The sequence below is a fragment of the Rhagoletis pomonella genome, unplaced genomic scaffold (genome assembly GCF_013731165.1).
Source record: "Rhagoletis pomonella isolate Grant_MI unplaced genomic scaffold, Rhpom_1.0 Rhpom_scaffold_00009, whole genome shotgun sequence".
NCBI lineage: Eukaryota > Metazoa > Arthropoda > Insecta > Diptera > Tephritidae > Rhagoletis > Rhagoletis pomonella.
Genome location: NW_023458563.1, coordinates 28047236 through 28066202, shown reverse-complemented (window position 1 = coordinate 28066202; position 18967 = coordinate 28047236). Strand labels below are relative to the sequence as shown.

The following is an 18967-nucleotide window of genomic DNA, read 5'->3' as shown; positions in this document are numbered from 1 at the left end:
ACTTTTGAAACAAAAATTATATGCTTTTTTACTGCAGACAAATTGTTGCCCCAAACCACAGCAAAAATCTTCCAATCAGGGCTGGCAACTATCCTTAGTTATGAGGTGCCATATCAGCGTTGCCACAGACAAATTTTTTTGCCTACCAAAATTTCCTACCATAACCAACCAAAACCTACCAAACATTTTTTTGAGTTTTGATATTTGTTTTCAATGTCAAATTTTTTAAAAACTTAGTTAACATAAACAGGTAAAACTAAAACACAATTAGATTAATAAAAACAAAGAAAGACTCATAAACTTATGTCCGTGGTCAACTATATTTTCGAGTGCAACAGTATTCCCCAGAACTCCCCAAAGAGTTTTTCCGAGCTCTTTATTTGTGGCTAGTGACGATATTATTATTATTACGTCGAAGATACCCGCGCTGCGGCCTAAGAAGATATATTGTGCTAAATCAAGATTGCAACCACTCCAACCTTAGGCCATTTAAAAAGCTCAGCACTTTGGATGAGGCCATGTTCCAAATTTTATATGGAGAAGGCAATCGTTCTCCAAGGTGTATCAATCTACGATTCATGATTCGTGGACATGCACATAGAATATACTCTGGGGCTTCTTTCACCAGCCGACAAACCCTACAGTCCGTCTCTACAGAAATACCCATTTAATTAAAACCGTACGTTAACTTGCAGTGTGCTGTCAGGTTGCCAGTAAGAGTTCTAAGTTCAAGGTGGCTTTTGGAGTTCCTTCTGGAAAGAGTTATGCATATCTTTGATTGTTTTATTCCCTTTGACTTCCGCCAGTAGGCAGCAATTTGAGATTATTCCCAGCTAGCTCCTAAGTAGGTCTGCAGTGTATCCTTTAGATGTACCACAGAAAGGCTAGGGACCATGCAAACTCATTTGGGCTTCACGCTTTGCGGGACAGTCAGCCCTTTCGTGCCTTCAAACCCTTCATGCGTGACGATATTGTGGGCTCGCAAGTGGCTCAAGAGTTTACAAGCCTTGATGCCGTTTTAAAAGACTCTAAGGCCTTTAACGCTGCCTGAATTCCCGACATAATATTTACTCTGCTCTCATTTGCCTTCTACGATGACATTCGCGAGTACAGACTTCGATTGGAAAGACTTCCGCCTGAAATATGGTTGCGTACGAGCCCATTGGCAAACTTTTCTTGACTCTTGGTCCAAGTACGCCATAAATTATATCGCTACCTAAAGGTGAAAAGATGCCAACTCCATTTTTTTCTTCAAAGTTAGTTTAGCAGAATGACAGGTAATACGAAACTACATCGATTTTTCGTCTCTCGTGAAAAATTTCTAAAAATGGACTTGGCACCTTTTCACCCTTAGGTCACGATATATGGATGTCCGTATTGCATATTGGCAATAATAAGGTATACGTTTGTCCTTAGCAATCAGGTATATTTACATGTTTGTGGCCGCCATTATACGAAAGCACCGGTGAAATATTTGTGTAAAAAAGGCTGCTAAAATATTTGGAGATACGTATGTACATATTTTCTATTTTTCGCAAATAACTATTACTCATTGTCCCGAAACCTACCAAAATCCAATCAAGCCTACCAACCTACCAAATGGAAAAAAAACCTACCAGTTTTGGTAGGAAAAGTCCATATTTGGCAACACTGTGCCATATTGAAGATAAAAAAGTGCCAAAATGTGCCAAATAGAAAAATAAAAGTGCCAAAAAAGGTGTCATTCATTTTAATCATTCACATTTAGCAATAAAATAAAGCTACATTTTCCAAACAAAAGTGCAATGATAACATAAGATAAACCAGTTGAATAGCCTTTATTAATTGGAAAATTTTAGTTGCGAAAAAGAAGTGCACGCATAGGATTTCACAAAAATGTATTGAAATTTTTTTTTTTTACAAAAGTGCCATTTTGGCACTTTGTACCAAATTGAAAATTAAGTGCCATTTGAAGTAAAATAGGAACAAATGGCACGGTTTGGGCCAAGTTGGCATCCCTGCTTCTAATAACTTACAAATATAAAAATGTGAAATATCCAGGCTTGAATTCATTAATACCCTCTATCTGCAATTTGCACAAAAACTAATTTGTGATTTTAGAAACCATCTGGGACTTATTACCTGTCGTTATATAAGGTAGCATTAATATCACTGATGACAGTTAAAGCTTAGGTGGATTTTTATATCAGAATCTCATCTTTGTGAAAAGTGTGTAGACAGAGGGTATTTTATTGAATATAAGCCCTCGATGTTTAAAATATATAAAAATTTTATTTCAACGTATACAAAAAATAAATCTACCTGCGTTACAGCACGGCGGAAGACGAGGAAGGGGGGGCCGCGGCGTAGCGTGACGTGGTGTGCGCGCCGGCGCGAGCGCGGTGTGGCGCGCTAACGCGGGCCGCCGCGGAGCTAAGCAAATATAATGTTTGAAAGAGAAATAATGTCAATGGATTTTATTTCGTTTTTAAAAAGGAAATAATGTGAATTGACTTTATTTCGCACCAGGGTGGGAAATAAAGTCAATTGACCTTATTCATGAGTTTAACAGCATGGTACTGCTGTTTTATGTTCGTCTTTTTTTCGGAACATAATTTGTTTGAGTGCTTTTTTTATGTATACAGCGCTCAACATCTTCACTTCTCTTCCTTCCATGCCCTCTTTGTTTGAAAAAAACTTCACAGTGAAGCAAACTGAACTCCGATGCAGACCTTTAATACATATTATATATATCCGCACGGCACCACAGAAACCAGTTTTCTTTTTTTAGAGTTACTGTTTTTTCCTTAATATTACGAAAAATTTAGTCAATTTGAGAAGTTTTTCCTTAATTCAGGTTCGTGCTCAAAACAGTGCGTCATTAATTTTAATAAGTAAATTTACTCAACATATGTAAGTACCTAATGATTTCCTTAAATAATTTTTAATTTTGTCAGTGCAAGACAAAGTTAATTGCTTTCCTGGCAAATGGCGCCTGCGGCGTCGCGTCAAGACTACTGCTTCTGGTTCTGAGATCGCAGGTTCGAGTCCGCTTGGAGGTGGTTAGATAAGGTAAGTCAATAGTCGATTTAAATATTAACTTTAAGTTACAAATTGTAAAATCTGATTCTGAGTTCGCAGTTTCGAGTCCGCTTGGAGGTGGTTAAAGTTAAGTACGTCAAGTCAATTATTTCAATTCAAATATAAATCACAAATTGTAAAATTAATTTCATATGGAAAAACCTAAATACTCAAATACCATAAAAAATAAATGAGATACATTTTTTTAAATACAATTTATAAAATTATAATAAAAATAAAAAATAAATAAAAGTATTAAAAAATATATTTCCTGCTCTGGGACCCGAACCTTGAGTCTCTCGACGCATTCGGCCATTGCGACTGTTTGAGCACCGCGAGCAAAATAACATACTTATTCCTTTCAAGGGGGTTGAAATAATTTTTCCTAAGAAGATAGAAAATAGTCCTGAAACGAATGATTTATATTTTCCTTAAACTGAGTCAAATCGTTTACTCATATTAAGACAGCCATGTCTGTGGAGCCATTTCAAGGTAATATTTCCTTAGAATAAAATATTTTCTCCTATCATCAAGGAGTGTTTTTTCTGAGTGTAGCTGAGAGTAAAAAGTTGCTAAGTCCACTTTTTATGGAAACCCATATTTTGTGTAGGAAGTAAGTGATATTGACAACGCATCGTTTCGAGAATGCTTCTTATAAAAAAGTGAAGTGAAAAGTTTTCCTTTTTATTTAAAAACAAATATTTTATAAAACAGTAAATATTTTTTTTTTGCTGTGTAACTACATATGAGAATTGCCCGGTTTTTTCAAGTCTTCGGAAATGTAGCCCATTGCGACATTTTTACCAAAGCTAGGGTTTGGACAGCCGCTCGTTATGTACCCGACTTTTCTATCTTTCGCATGGATCTGTACGCCAGCACGCGCCGGTGGAATTTGTTTCTGTCCATTCATGACTAAGCCGAAGGAATGTTTTTTCTGAGTGTAGCTGAGAGTGGAAAGTTGCTAAGTCCACTTTTTATGGAAATCCATATTTTGATGTAGGAAGTAAGTGATATTGACAATGCTTTGTTTCGAGAATGCTTCTTATAAAAAAGTGAAGTGAAAAGTTTTCCTTTTTATTTAAAAACAAATATTTTATAAAACAGTAAATTTTTTTTTTGCTGTGTAACTACATATGAGAATAGGTTTTCTACTATTTTTTATTTATTTGGGTTTATGTAGTAATTGCTATTTACGAAGGGCATGCGAACAATAGTAGCTTCGTACAGCGTATCTCGAATTTTGAGCTGCACCAAAGTGCCCGGTTTTTTTAAGTCTTCGGAAATGTAGCCCATTGCGACATTTTTACCAAGGCTAGGGCTTGGACAGCCGCTCGTTATGTACCCGACATTTCTGTCTTTCGCATAGATCTGTACGCCAGCACGCGCCGGTGGAATTTGTTTCTGTCCATTCATGACTAAGCCGATGCGACGTTTCTTGATCTGCTTTGTGCCCGGCTGCAACTGCGTCAAAATATGACTAGCGCCAGGAAAGTTCGCCTCGTTGCGGCGTCTACGGGCTTACATGCAATTAGATAATATATTTTAGTATAATAACTATGTAGTATAGTAATACATTCAAGTTTCCATATCATAAACTCACCAACCAACCATGCAAGACCTGCTTCAACAGGCGTAGTTTCAGCGTTTATGTCACTGCCGTACAGGCAGAGGCCTGCTTCGAGTCGCAGGGAGTCTCGCGCACCCAAGCCAGCTAACTTGAGGCTGCGATTTGCATCTAAGAGCGCTTCGGTTACATGTTGCACACGAGTTGACGGCACTGACACCTCTACACCATCCTCACCGGTATACCCACAACGTGTTATTCGACAATTTGCTACCCCAGCTACCTCTCCGAGGGACGTGTGCATAAAATAAAGTTTATCCAAATTGTATGACTTTGGAAGCAGCTTCTCAAGTGTCGAGACTGCTTCAGGTCCTTGCACGGCAATGAGAGATTGATCACTTGTCGGTAAAAACTCGAGATTAACATCCTTTCCTTGTGCTTTGAATCTGTCCTAAAATATAAAAAAGGCACACAGTGGGAAGAGTTAAGGGATTAAAATGTTAGACGAAAGAATAGCTCGCTTCATTTTACCATGCGTTTCCAAAAACAATAATTATATTTGAAGTAAATTTTTCCATAAAATTATGTACTTCTAAAATGATTGAATTTGTAGCTAAGAAGGGCAAACCTTAACCCATCGTTAAAAAAGGTTAAAAACTTATTGCGCTCACCCACTTTATCAGCGGGAGATATTCAACATTTTATTTCAAAAGTGAAATCTATTCGTATAAGAATGGTGAGTCCCCACCGCTGACGCGTTACTAAAATCCGAGGTGTTCTGTATTCTCTTAGGAGATTTGCAGTTCCACTTTACTTACCACAGCATCCTGCATGATGACCATGTCTTGCGTTTTCATTTCAGCATTCGAGACAACATACAGCGTATGTCCATTCACTTTAGACACAATTAAGTCATCAAATATACCACCGTTGCTATTAGTGAATACTGTAAGCGAGCTGGTGCCATCAGGCATTCCTTGTATGTCAGCAGTGCAAAGCGATTCCATGCACGAAATAGCACATTTTCCGCGCACATACGTCTGCAGCATATGTGAAACATCGAAAACAGAGCCCTGGCGCCGCGTGCGCAGATGTGACGCTCTTATGCCCTGGTCAACGTATTGTACAGGCAGCAGATAACCTCCGTAATTCACCATTTTTCCACCGTGCTTCAAGTGGAAGTCGTAGAGTGCAGTGTGCCTTGCATTCACAGCATTGTTTACATCCGAAAATGAACGCAAACAGTTTTGAAATTTTCCGCAGGTAAAGGAAATTTGTTTCAACTTGTTCATTGTAAACATTTTCGCGTGTAAGACTACGGAAATTGAACTAAATAAAGCGCTGAGTTAAAGACTAAGCTGGATCTTCTTAAAACTCATACTTAAAACTAAGACGCTAGTACTTTGCATTCTACACATCAATAAGCTGATAATAACGACTGATATGAAAAGGAATCAATGCCCTGCGGGAAATTATCTACAATTGCGATAAAAGCATAGACAGGCGGTAATCTTAATTCAGCAGTAGAATTTTGACAATCGCTACGCTAATGTTTCGTCGCCACAATTCTTTAAAAAAAAACAGGGTTTGTAAAAGTACAGCCAAATTTAGCATTATGAAGAACAGTTAACTAGATGTTGCATGTTGCTATGCGCGCCTGCTATTCTTTTGGAGATATTTAGCGATCAACATTAGAGATAGTGAATGTTGGAATCCGGCAGCAGAGCCGCAACAAAATTTTGTTCCTTATGGTCATGGGTTTAAATCCCACTCCCAGCAAATTACTCAAAAAATTACATGAAATGCAATAAAAATAAATTGATATAAAAATTAATATTACTAAAATGGAGAAAATTCTACTGTTGGTAAGTAATTTCTGCCTTGGTCAGCAAAAGATTCCAACCGATTGGTTTTTGTCGGAAACGAAAACATTTTTACTGGATGCAATGTAAAGTTTTTGGTACTGTAAAGTTCAAAACCACAAAACAAAACTATTTATGTGTATACACTCACACAAAAATCAACCAAAAATTAATTAATATTACCAAATTCAAACTTGATATTTAATCAAGGTGATTTTTGTTTGATATTAACAATATCATGGTTGATATACACATTCAACAATGATCTGGTAATATTAACCACACTTTTGTTAACATTAAACAAATTTTTGTTTGCAGATTTATTCGTTTGAATACGCTTATGTTCTGTATTTCGCAGATGCTTTTTCATAGTTCGGAGATACGAAACAAAAAATTTTTATTATCATTTTAACTCGTTGCCTCTGGCGAGATTTGAACCCGCATCATCTGAAAGTTAGCAAATCACAGCAAGCATCTCTACACACTCAGCTACAGTCGTTCTGTAAATTTATCCTCAAATGTTGAACCTGAATGCGATTTTTTCGTCGTTTGATTTGGTTCTGCACTTCGCAGATGCTTTTTCGCAATTAGGAAAAGCAAAAAACAAAAAATAATCACCTGTCGACTCTAACGGCATTCGAACCCGAACTTGCTGGAAGCCAACAAACAACATTTCTGCACATTTAGCTACAGCAAGTCATGTAAATGTGCTTTAAATGTTCAACTTGAATCACATTTCTTAGAGCGCAGTAAGTCACCGACGTAAAATCGGCGAACGTGTCAGCTGACACGATCTACCTTATGGGATTTACATGTTAACGAAAACTCAGCACCGCATGACGGTGACGCTGCCCTTGCTTCTCTCTGTATTACTACTACTAAGTTTATGCGATAGAATTCATGAAATCTTCATTTTATGAATTCAAAAATGATCCCGTTTAGACATAGTTCGCGAATTCATGAAATAAAGTGCTTCGAAAAACATCATAACCCTAGTAAACAACTGTTTGTGAAACGTGGCGTTGACGGACTTGCACTTCACGTTTTCATGAAATTCATGAAATGGATTCGTGAATTAACCTACGCGTAAACATATAATAATACAACAGAATTCATGAATTCTTCATTTCATAAATTCAAAAATGGTTCCGTTTATGCATAATTGGGAATTCATGAAATGCAGCGTTTTCAAAAAGTGGCAGCGCAATAGCGAGAAACTAAACAGCAGGGTTGTGGTTTCTATTTTTCCCCTTATTTGAATGAACAAAAGCCGTTGGTACCAGGAAATGGCAAAATAAAATATCCAAAAATCAATACGAATTTTAAAATAAGTAACTCAAACTTGAACTTAACACATTACACTAAAATTGAATGAGCTATATAAAACTGCATACTTCGATTTTTAGAGTTCTGATAAAAAAATTGTTTACTTTGAGGCAATTTTGTTAAAATTTTTATATTTTTTCGAATAGTTTTAAAGTTGGATTTATATGGATGTCGTTATATAACGAGCTATACACACTCTATAAGTCACTCATCATGTCTGTGCTGGTGTATGGCGCGGAGGCAAAGCACCTGATGAGGCGGCTCTTGGAGTTTGCGAGAGCTAGATTCTGCGAAAGATTTACGGACCTTTACGCGTTGGTGATGGCGAATATCGCAGACGATTTAACGATGAGCTGTATTAGCTTTACAACGATATAGACATAGTTCAGCGAATTAAAATTCTGCGGCTCCGCTGACTTGGCCATGTCGTTCGAATGGACAGAAACGCTCCTGCTCTGAAAATATTCAGCGCGGGCCGCTGCCTCCTGGCCTCCTCTGCTTTGGAAAAATCAGGTTGAGAAGGACTTGGCTTCACTTGGCATTTCCAATTGGCGTCAGTTAGCACAGAAGAGAAATGACTGGCGTGCTGTTTTGGACTCGGCCAAAATCGCTTAGGCGGTTACAGCCCCAGTAAAGAAGAAAAAGAAGAATACATGCAGATATTTGAATCCGATCTCAGTAACAAAGACTTTTATTTATATATTATAGATTTGTAATATTTTTTGTCCCAGCAATGGGTTGTGCGCTGGGCTTGGGACCCGCCACGTAAAAACCACTTCCAGTGAAGAAGCAAGGCAAAGCCTCGGATGAGACCCCCCCTTATGATGACGACCACGGCAAATGTTTAAAGGACTACGATTTGAGGGCATGCACCTGGAATGTCCGGACCTTTGATGGGGAAGGTGCCTCTGCCTGGCTGGTTGATGTCCTCGTAAGGACAAAAGCTGGCATCACCGCCATCCAAGAAATGCGTTGGACGGGGCAAGGCAAACAATGTCTGGGGCCTTGCGACGTCTACTACAGCTGCCATGTAAAGGAGCGCAAATTCGGAGTAGGATTTGTGGTGGGAGAGATACTCCGTCGCCGAGTACTGTCGTTCACCCCGGTGGACGAGCGTCTAGCCACAATCCGCATCAAAGCGAGATTCTTCAACATCTCGCTCATCTGCGCCCATGCCCCGACGGAAGAGAAGGATGAGACATCCAAGGATCTCTTCTATGAGCGCTTGGAGCGCACGTACGAGCGCTGCCCCCTTCATGATATCAAAATCGTGCTTGGCGACTTCAATGCCAGGGTGGGCAAAGAAGGGATCTTTGGAACCACCGTCGGAAAATTCAGCCTCCACGACGAAACGTCCGACAACGGATTGAGGCTGATCGACTTCGCCGGGGCCCGAAACATGGTAGTATGCAGTACTAGGTTCAAGCATAAAAAGATCCATCAAGCTACCTGGCTGTCTCCGGATCGAAAAACGAGAAACCAAATCGATCATGTTGTGATAGACGGAAGGCACGCTTCCATTGTTTTAGACGTACGCACACTCCGAGGCCCAAACATCGACTCGGACCTCTATCTTGTTGCAGCCAAGATACGCACCCTCCTCTGTGCAGCAAAAAATGTGCGCCCAAATATGCAAGGAAAGCTTAACGTCGAAAAGCTGCAATCACAACAGACAGCCAGCGATTTCGCTACTCGACTCTCACACCTGCTCTCAGAGAGCACTCTTCAACAAACCGACATATGCGAGCAGTGGAACCACATTTCCCGCTCATTAAGTACCGCCGCCGAAGAAGTAGTCGGATTTCAGCGAGCCCGAAAGAACAACTGGTACGATGAGGAGTGTCAGGAAGCTGCGGAGAAAAAAGATGCCGCCTACAGGGCCACGCTGCGAACGGGCCCAACGCGAGCCATGTGGGACCGTTATAGGGAGCTGAAGAAGGTAGCGACGTATTTGCCGCAATAAGAAGAGAGAGGCAGAAATACGTGAGTGCGAAGAGCTTGAAATGCTGGCCGACAGGAGGAATGGCCGAAAATTTTACCAGAGAGTTAGGCGACTTACGGAAGGTTTAAAGACCGGGGCGCACTCCTGTAAGAACAATAATGGCGACCTAGTAACTGATGTCCAGAGCGTACTTAAATTATGGAGGGAACACTTTCCCGTCCTACTAAATGGTAGCAGCACGGAAAGTTGTGGAGAAGAAGAACCCGAGCCCGCAGTCGATGATGACGGAGTCGACGTTCCACCGCCTGACTATGACGAGGTACGTATAGCAATAACGCGGCTGAAAAACAACAAATCCGCTGGAGCTGACAGCCTGCCAGCTGAGCTATTCAAGTACGGCGGCGAGGAGTTAATAAGGTGCATGCATCAACTCTTGTGCAGAATATGGTCAGATGAACGCATGCCCGACGACTAGAATTTAAGTGTGCTCTGCCCAATCCACAAGAAAGGTGACCCCGCCATTCGCGCCAACTACCGCGGGATCAGCCTTCTAAGCATAGGTTACAAGGTCTTATCGAGCGTATTGTGTGAAAGACTGAAGCCCACCGTCAATGAACTGATTGGGCCTTATCAGTGTGGCTTTAGACCTGGCAAATCCACCATAGACCAGGTATTCACAATACGCCAAATCTTGGAAAAGACCCGCGAGAAAAGGATCGACACTCACCACCTATTTGTCGACTTTAAAGCCGCTTTTGACAGCACTAAAAGGAGTTGCCTATACGCCGCTATGTCGGAATTTGGCATCCCCTCAAAACTCATACGGCTGTGTAAAATGACGTTGAGCAATACCACCAGCTCCGTCAGAACTGGAAAAGACCTCTCCGAGCCGTTCGCCACAAAACGGGGTTTCAGACAGGGCGACTCCCTTTCATGTGACTTCTTTAATCTGATGTTGGAGAAGATAATAAGAGCTGCAGAACTGAACCGCTCAGGAACAATTTACTACAAGAGCGTGCAATTGCTGGCTTATGCCGATGACATCGACATCATCGGTAACAAAAACCGCGAAGTCTGTTCTGCCTTTTCCAAGTTGGATAGGGAAGCAAAGCGCATGGGTCTGGTGGTAAACGAGGACAAGACGAAGTATCTCCTGTCATCAAACAAACAGTCAGCACATGCGCGTCTTGGCACCCACGTCACTGTTGACAGTTACAATTTCGAGAAAGTAGAGAATTTCGTTTACTTGGGAACCAGCATTAACACCGATAATAATCTCAGCATTGAAATCCAACGTAGAATCACTCTTGCCAACAAGTGCTACTTTGGACTGAGTAGGCAATTCAGGAGTAAAGTCCTCTCTCGACGTACGAAAACCACGCTCTATAAGTCACTCATCATGCCCGTGCTGGTATATGGCGCAGAAGCATGGACAATGACAACATCCGATGAGGCGGCTCTTGGGGTGTTTGAGAGAAAGATTTTGCGGAAGATTTACGGTCCTTTACGCGTTGGCGACGGCGAGTACCGCAGACGATGGAACGATGAGCTGTATGAGCTTTACAACGATATGGACATAGTGCAGCGAATTAAAATACAGCGGCTCCGCTGGCTTGGTCATGTCGTTCGAATGGACACCGACGCTCCAGCTCTGAAAGGAAGAGGGAGGCCCCCGCTGCGATGGAAAGATCAGGTGGAGAAAGACTTGGCTTCACTTGGCGTTTCCAATTGGCGTCAGTTGGCACAGAGGAGAGACGACTGGCGTGCTTTGCTGAACTCGGCCAAAATCGCTTTGGCGGTTACAGCGCCAAAAAAGAAGAAGAAGAGAATATTTTTGCAATATTTGTATCCTTTAGCATAAAAAAATTTAAACATTTGAACCGAACCGAGCTGCGGTTCAGGGAGACTCATGAACCGGTTCTTATACCGGTACAAGTTTTTTCTAAGTGGTTCGAACCACTGAACCGAAGTGGAGTGGTTTGCAGGCCTGATTTTAAATATTGTTTCTTTTTAGTTAACAATAATAGATTATTGTAAGAATTTAGCTTTGGATGTACACAGTTATTGCACCCTTTGCTATTGTTTATACTCCGCTTGCGCATTGTTAGGCTGTTTCTTACCCTGTTATACATCCCCTGCAGCGGTGTCGCATTCAATTGTCGCTTTCGTACTAGTTACAAGTTCCAATAGCATAATATGCTCCAGGTAGTAACCTATCGAGGTATTGGTTACATATTGCACTTTCTAAAGGTTATTGGCCGTTTTAATATAATAGTGCTCCATTATTACATAAAGGAATTTGCTATTTATCATTTAAATACAAATAATAAATTTTGAATACTTATCCATGTTCTGTTTCCCTCGTGTGACCACCATGCAAATATCGGACTGAAAAGTACCCAAATAAAGCTAAATAAAGCTATACATATGTACATACATACCCCTTTTTTTACATAACTACTACTTTTTAAATTATTTTGGTTTCTTTTCAAATATGTTTATATAAATGGGGCAATTCAAGTCAAATGTCCCAGCGCTCTGAGCGGTGCAAAACAAGCTACTTTTCGACTAGCTGCGAAGCAGGCAGAAAATAGGAAAGAAAACTATGATTTCTATAGATTTTTGTACGGGCTATGCGATGACACCATGATTCAGTAATAGAAAGGTTTTGTAATAAAACAGTATTCTCGCTCCCACACATAAAATCGGCTCCTTTACTTGTGCAGAATGTTGCTGACTCTACATTTTCTAGTTATATTAGTAGTAAAACCAAAAATTCTTCTTACTAAATATTCGTTGGCATCACCTTCGTTTGCGTAATTTGCTAGAACAAGTTTAGAATAGCGACCGTAACCACAAATGCCTATAGAAAGAACTTTTTACGCTGATTTCAACGATACCAAATTTATTTGGCGTTTTATTTGCTTTGTTTATTTATATTTTTTATTATCACTAAATTCTTGGAACACAAAAGCAGATCATGAAGAAATATGTACATCGAATTAAAGATAATAACTTCTGCTTCCTAAATAATGTAAATTTCTTTACCATTAATTATGCAGTTTTTCAAAAATGGTTATTTCACGAAAAACAAGATTTGTACGTTTTTTAGTGGTTTTGGTCTAAAAATATAAAAAAAAACGTATAAATTATGTACATCAGCTGAAAGATAAATTAATTATTTTTATGATGGCGTCATTAGTTTTGTAATCGGTTTTGTAGTTCCTAAGATATTAATATTTGAAAAATCAAAAAATGTAACTTTAACCTTCCAAAACGTCTTTATTTTTTTCTTGTGCCAAATAATTTTGGAATGGTTGAAATGAGCGTTAAAAGTTCTATTGATCTGCATTTTTGTTTTTGCATAGCTGAACGGTCGGTATTCTAGATTTGTTCCAGGAAATGAGGAATAACTTAAATTAAAAATGCGTATTTCCACATATTGTTTCGTATTTCCATTAAAATGCCAAATAAATAGCAAATTCACATAGAATTAATAAATACATATTTTACTTATAATTGTATATTTTGCGCCCTTTTTTAGTACCTTTCTACTACCGTTTTCGCAAAAGGCGACCACATTCTTCCCCTTTCTCCTACTTCCAAAATACAAATCCAGATAAAGGAGTGTCAAATTTGAGCTGTCAAAAATTACATAACCTTGTGTTATTGAATCATGCGATGGCACTAGGCGTTTTCCAAAATTTTCCCATTTTCATGGTGAAAATTCTGAACGAAAATTTATTTGTAATTTTTCTGAATTATGGTCATTTTTAATATTGTTTACGTACCGGTAGGTTTACGTTCTTGACTAATTTCAGCTTAACGGCCTTACAGAAATTGAGAGCGGTGAGAGAATCAGGCTTGCCAGATTTTTGTTTTTGTAATTCTCAAAAATAAATGACCGCAAACATATTTGTTTGCTTGAATTTTTTTGATGTGGCATCTTAGGCGGCAAACTGTCAAAGAGCTGAAAAAGAAGATATATAAAAACAAAATATTCCCGCTTCTGGCTTAAATTGATGTGTTGCCTAATCATTGATGATTTCTTACGGTAAGTTGAACTAAGTTAAGTCTGGACTAACTGATCTTTAACAATGGGCAAACGGAGGACAAAGAATGCTCCTGCTCCTCTCTTGTCATCTACAAAATAATAATATTGTTTACTTTGCTATTTAAAAACAATTCACTCGTACCTTTTCTTCGTTGTATGTTTTTTTCGCATAAATAACCAAACACGCAACCCCATCATATCCGCTCTTCGCTCGTATTTACTTGCCGAAGTTCAAGTGTGATCTGTAGTGCAATTCACTAACTTTTAACGATACGATTTGTCGAGGTCTAATATAACGATTTTTGTGGTTTGCAGTAACGATTGTGTTATTCGGTAACTCTTTTTTAACGACACTAAACAGCTGACATTTTCTTTTTATTTCAATACAAGAAAGGTGGCATCACAGCTTAACGAAACGTCAAAAAATGCGAAAAGCACAAAGAAGAATGACGAAAAACAAATAAATTCTTTGCTTGCAAAGTGGTATACACATAGATTTCTGAATATTTTAATATACTTTTACAAAAAGTAAGTAAAATAAAATGTTAATTTATTTTGTATTATTAGACATAACCATTTTCGCATATTATAGAATGGCTTCGTCAGTACCCAATATTCAAAAGAGAAGCCGGACCACAGCAGAACAACTAAGTCGCATGGTGGACTTTTTGACGGAAACGCCGGGATTGGCAGGATCAAGGTTCCAGAAGCTTCATGGAAAATCGGACTGCGACAAGAAGTGGAGTGAACTAGCGTCAATGCTGAATAGCCTTGGTGGTTCGGTGAAGAACGTCGACCAATGGCGCACAGTATGTAAAAGTTGTTTAGTAATTTAATACCACGTTTAAAATTTTGTTTTGCAAATAGGTATGGAGGGATTTGAAGAGCATTAAGGTGCGTGATAGGAAACGAAAGCAGGCAATGACGGGAAACAATCCCATTAATGAAGAGCCACCCACTGAGCTTGAGAGGCGTGTGATTGCTCTTGTCGGTAGCGACTATGTGCAGGGCCATGAAACTGTTGCTGAAAGTGTGCCAGTGGAAGAGGTAAAAAGCAAATAAATAGTTATGAATAGCACAGCAGTTAACAATTCTTCTCATCATTAGGAACTCCAACTGCGTATGGAAGAGAGTGATGAAGTGTAATCATCGAGATGCCATCTATTTCTCACGAAGTGAGCATTGAGATGTGCACATCGACTCCTGTAACTCCTGCAGGAAAAACGCCACGTAGAGGAGCCAAAAGAAGGCGTGTGGACGGTGGTACCGAGGCCCAAAAATCGTTTTTGGAAATCGCTCAGACCCAAGCAAATGCCTTAAAAGTAATTTACTTATTTGTAACTTTACATAAGTAAAATATCATGACATAGTTTTTTCGGTTCTTTTTCAACAGATGCTAGCAGAGTCGAGTGCAGCGAATGTACAAATAGCAAGTAGACAAGCAGATGCTTTGAAGGTAATTTTTTGTATATACTAAAAAATAGTATTACATTCGTATGCCCTTTCAACAGTTGTTAGCTGAAACAAGTACGGCGAGTGTGCAGGTAGCGAAATCGTTGGCCGAAGCTATGACCACAATGGGGGAAGGTTTAAAGGCATTTGCGGATGCCTTTAATAATTTAAGAAACGCTACCTACCGCATGTAAATATTGTGTAAATATGTAGTTTTTGAAGTATTTTTTGTTTTAATATTTATATTAGTTTTAAGCGTTTTAAATATAAGTTGAAGTTCTTTTTTGTTTTTATATTTATGTTAGAGTTAAGTTTTCATTTGATAGAGCATGAAGTTCCTTTTTTTTGTATTTATGTTAGAGTTAAGTTTTAATTCGACATATCATGAAGGTAACTTTTTACATTTAGAATAACTTTTAAAGATATTCGAAGATGAATTTTTACATATTTGAATTGATCTTTATTTGTTTTTAATAAGCGAGTTATTTGAAGTTCTTTTGATTTTCAAATGAATTCAATGTTTACAAATTTAGTTGATAGAGAGGTATACTGTACTTACTGCATGTAAGATATACCACATATATTTCTTATATACAATAAGTAATGAAATTTAATTTTGTGAATTTTTGTTTTAATTTTGTGATGTGCCTGTAACTTGAACGTGCCACACCATATCATATTATAGAAACTGATCTGTGATTACATACTGAGATCTGTCTTTTGATGGACCCTATATTTAATGAATATTTATATATATAATTCTAGACTTAAAAAAAATTTACTCAAATTAAAGACAAAATAAGACTGAGTTTTTATTTATGTACATAAAAATGTTTCATAAAATGCCAAAATAATTTTATTGTACTCCTTCTGAATTTTTATTAATCAACGTTTTATTCATGTAAAATAATTTGCAATTAGCCGGTCTTGGACGCGTTTTGCTGTTGAAGACGGCGCGTCTTGATTTACATTACTGCTATGTGTCCTTGGCTCTAGGAACTCAGTCTCGGGATCGTATGTTTGGTCACCCAATCGCAAGTTATGCAACACTGTGCAAGCATTTACTACTTTTCCAGTAAATCCAGGATCATACAAAAGAGTCCTTTGCTGAGATAAGCATCGCCAAGTTCCTTTGAGAACGCCAAAAAGTCTCTCGACTGGGTTTCGAGCTTTGCACAATGCCTCATTGTAGCGGAATTTAGGACACCCTTCTGGTTGGTTTGGTAGAGGAGTCATCAACCACGGCTCCAAAGGATATCCTGAGTCACCTGCAAATATATATTGGACATTTTCAATTAAATTGATTTTAATAAATAAGTTTCAGTGGATTTAAAAAGTTACCAATCAAAAACACGTTATGGTTTCCATTTTCAAAACTTCGCTGCATAACTCTCCGGACTGCAGAGGAGCTCCAAATAAATGAATCGTGTCGCGCTCCTGGGTATTTAGCATTGACAGCCAAAATCTTTAGATTTGGATCACATATCTATATTTGTATAAAATAAAATTAATACTCAGTAGTTTAACCCTTGAGCAAATTTTACTCTTACCATTTGCACATTGATAGAATGGTATCCATGGTGGTTGACATACGCTTCTTCATGATGCTTTGGGCTCATGATTGACACATGAGTGCAATCGATAGCCCCAATAGTACCTCCTACAAATGGTGCGGATGCTGAGGCGAAAATTTCTTTTGCAGCTTGCCGCTCTATTTGGGTCATTGGAAACCTAACCTTTGCCAAAAACATGGTGCGGTTTATTGCATCCGTTACGCGATGTATACAGCGACTTACGGACGACTGGCTCATGGATATCCCCCATTGCTCTCCGACTGGACGTTGATAACAGCCAGTTGCGAAGAATCGCAAGGCAGTTAGAACCTTTAAAATTTACAAAATCATTTAAAATTGAAAAATACTTGAAAATTACATTATTTACCTGTTTCTCTGTCGTTATCGCAGTTATTCTTCGACCCCTTAATTGGCTATCAAGCTGGGAAACAATATCTTCAACCAAGTCTGGGGTTAATCGGTAAAGGTTACGAAACTCAGTTGCAGCCAAGTCGAAAGGGTTGTCCACTTCTCGAAGCAAACGTCTATCCACTGATGAAGAGCTTATTATCTCCTCATCTTGGGATAAAACGTATGCCAAATACTCAAATGCCATTTTTAACAAAAAGTTTTTCTTTTATATATTACTTAAGTAAATTCGCGATCTATATTATTTTATTTTAACTCAAATGAAATATCAAATTTTCTTTTGTCGATGCCGCTAACAACTTCAAAATATTCGTCGTTTACTTAACGAGTAATCGAGTAGTTAACGACAACAGCTGATCAAGCGATAGCGAATATCGTTAAAATATGTTTAGCGAATTGTCAAATCGTCAAAATCGTCGTTAAGTTTTCTTAACGATTCGATAATCGTTAAAATAGAATGGCGAATCCCACTACTGATTTGTGCGACATTAAACTGGCTACATACGACGAACATCTGCGTGCACATGCGCGGCTTGCGGTGCGTGTTCGTCGTTTGAAGGGCGGTTCACGAGCATGCTCGCAAAAAATCAAAAAAGTTTGATTTTCAGCGAGCATGCTCGTCGTTTGTAGCGTGGTTTGCGAGCATCGTATTGGAAACAAAAACAACAACCTCATTTTGTGTTGATGCTTGCAGTGTGCACATCGCGGATAAATGTATTCAAGCCATGTGCGTTAATTGAATTTTTGATAAATGAGGCTAAATTACTATATGTATATGTATGTACATACATACAAGTAAAATATAAATAAATTTAAGTAGCACATACATAAAAAAGCTAAGTTAACCCTGCAAAAAATGGGACTAATCCGGGATGACTCCGGAAGCAATCGCAAAGGAGCATGCGACTAATACCACTTTTGATCTCTTTATATGGAATGAACTGTTCGCTTTTGTTCGAGCATATCCTATGAATAAACTAATTGTTCCCCTCTATACCCGAATGGGTACAAAAAGCGACTAGTCACTTTAAAAAATAAAAATAAAAATTTGCGCCAGCTGAGATTCGAACCGGGGTACTCAGTTTTGTTAGGCGAATACTCTCTCTGTGTGCCAACGCAGCACATGAAATTTCATTGACTAAGTGCGTACATATCATTAAATCGTTAATAGTACCCGTTAGAGATGAGTTGGGGACTAATTGATCTCCAATTATACCCATAAGGGATGAGTCGAGACTAAATGACCTCCATTAGTACCCGTATGAGACTAGTTGCGACTAATTAATGCCCAATTGTACCCGATTAAGAATAATCTTGGAATACTCTCTTTAGAGATTAGTCGCACAATTTTTTGCAGGGAGAGGCATTGCAATCGCATCAGTCAATTAGTGGAGAAAAATGCTGCGCGAACAAATCAGATGGATTTGTTCGCTGTTAGGGCCTATCTTTAGCTCTGATCCAATACTTTTCGTGAAAAATCCTGTAAAACTGTCAAACAGCAAAATTACTCTCTGAAGTGAGAGTAAAAAGTGAGTAACAACAAAAAGTAGGGGAACAAAAAAAAAACATTTTTCCTGTAAAAACGTCAACCAGTGATTGCTTGACACTTTTCATGATTTTAACAGAAGAAAAAGTTCGGGAAAAATCTTGCAACTTCATTCTCTACACAACTCTCCAAAATTCGCTCTCATTTACAGGATTTTGGAGAATTTTGGAGTAGGGGAA

At 38.7% G+C, this 18967-nt stretch overlaps 4 protein-coding genes across 4 annotated transcripts; 2 read left to right on the top strand and 2 right to left on the bottom strand.

Moving 5' to 3' along the window:
- Positions 1 to 4113: 4113 nt before the first annotated feature.
- Positions 4114 to 6016, bottom strand: LOC118745689 (aminomethyltransferase, mitochondrial). Its single transcript, XM_036479273.1, has 3 exons — positions 5443 to 6016; positions 4661 to 5075; positions 4114 to 4577 (listed from the first exon to the last, which is right to left on the bottom strand). The coding sequence occupies exons 1-3, from the start codon at positions 5923 to 5925 to the stop codon at positions 4219 to 4221; spliced, it is 1257 nt and encodes a 418-aa protein (XP_036335166.1). The 5' UTR covers positions 5926 to 6016; the 3' UTR covers positions 4114 to 4218.
- Positions 6017 to 14384: 8368 nt separating this feature from the next.
- Positions 14385 to 14954, top strand: LOC118745473. The gene is made up of 3 exons (XM_036478921.1): positions 14385 to 14617; positions 14676 to 14855; positions 14916 to 14954. The coding sequence occupies exons 1-3, from the start codon at positions 14402 to 14404 to the stop codon at positions 14952 to 14954; spliced, it is 435 nt and encodes a 144-aa protein (XP_036334814.1). The 5' UTR covers positions 14385 to 14401.
- On the top strand, positions 14953 to 15582 carry LOC118745885. Its single transcript, XM_036479550.1, has 3 exons — positions 14953 to 15130; positions 15202 to 15264; positions 15320 to 15582. The coding sequence occupies exons 1-3, from the start codon at positions 14963 to 14965 to the stop codon at positions 15452 to 15454; spliced, it is 366 nt and encodes a 121-aa protein (XP_036335443.1). The 5' UTR covers positions 14953 to 14962; the 3' UTR covers positions 15455 to 15582.
- A 516-nt stretch (positions 15583 to 16098) lies between these two features.
- Positions 16099 to 17630, bottom strand: LOC118745884 (putative nuclease HARBI1). The gene is made up of 4 exons (XM_036479549.1): positions 17202 to 17630; positions 16811 to 17143; positions 16602 to 16746; positions 16099 to 16528 (listed from the first exon to the last, which is right to left on the bottom strand). The coding sequence occupies exons 1-4, from the start codon at positions 17427 to 17429 to the stop codon at positions 16158 to 16160; spliced, it is 1077 nt and encodes a 358-aa protein (XP_036335442.1). The 5' UTR covers positions 17430 to 17630; the 3' UTR covers positions 16099 to 16157.
- Between the last annotated feature and the right edge of the window lie 1337 nt (positions 17631 to 18967).

What these genes read in the sequence shown, in the direction of transcription:
- LOC118745689 (XM_036479273.1), bottom strand. Translation starts at nt 5,925, where the DNA reads ATGTTTACAATGAACAAGTTGAAACAAATTTCCTTTACCTGCGGAAAA. An exon ending in TCATCATGCAGGATGCTGTG is followed by an intron (nt 5,076 to 5,442) that starts GTAAGTAAAGTG and finishes TTTATATTTTAG; the next exon opens with GACAGATTCAAAGCACAAGG. An exon ending in AGGTCTTGCATGGTTGGTTG is followed by an intron (nt 4,578 to 4,660) that starts GTGAGTTTATGA and finishes ATTGCATGTAAG; the next exon opens with CCCGTAGACGCCGCAACGAG.
- LOC118745473 (XM_036478921.1), top strand. Translation starts at nt 14,402, where the DNA reads ATGGCTTCGTCAGTACCCAATATTCAAAAGAGAAGCCGGACCACAGCA. An exon ending in ACGTCGACCAATGGCGCACA is followed by an intron (nt 14,618 to 14,675) that starts GTATGTAAAAGT and finishes TTTTGCAAATAG; the next exon opens with GTATGGAGGGATTTGAAGAG. An exon ending in AAAGTGTGCCAGTGGAAGAG is followed by an intron (nt 14,856 to 14,915) that starts GTAAAAAGCAAA and finishes TCTCATCATTAG; the next exon opens with GAACTCCAACTGCGTATGGA.
- LOC118745885 (XM_036479550.1), top strand. Translation starts at nt 14,963, where the DNA reads ATGCCATCTATTTCTCACGAAGTGAGCATTGAGATGTGCACATCGACT. An exon ending in CCCAAGCAAATGCCTTAAAA is followed by an intron (nt 15,131 to 15,201) that starts GTAATTTACTTA and finishes CTTTTTCAACAG; the next exon opens with ATGCTAGCAGAGTCGAGTGC. An exon ending in GACAAGCAGATGCTTTGAAG is followed by an intron (nt 15,265 to 15,319) that starts GTAATTTTTTGT and finishes CCCTTTCAACAG; the next exon opens with TTGTTAGCTGAAACAAGTAC.
- LOC118745884 (XM_036479549.1), bottom strand. Translation starts at nt 17,429, where the DNA reads ATGGCATTTGAGTATTTGGCATACGTTTTATCCCAAGATGAGGAGATA. An exon ending in CGATAACGACAGAGAAACAG is followed by an intron (nt 17,144 to 17,201) that starts GTAAATAATGTA and finishes TAAATTTTAAAG; the next exon opens with GTTCTAACTGCCTTGCGATT. An exon ending in ATTCTATCAATGTGCAAATG is followed by an intron (nt 16,747 to 16,810) that starts GTAAGAGTAAAA and finishes ATACAAATATAG; the next exon opens with ATATGTGATCCAAATCTAAA.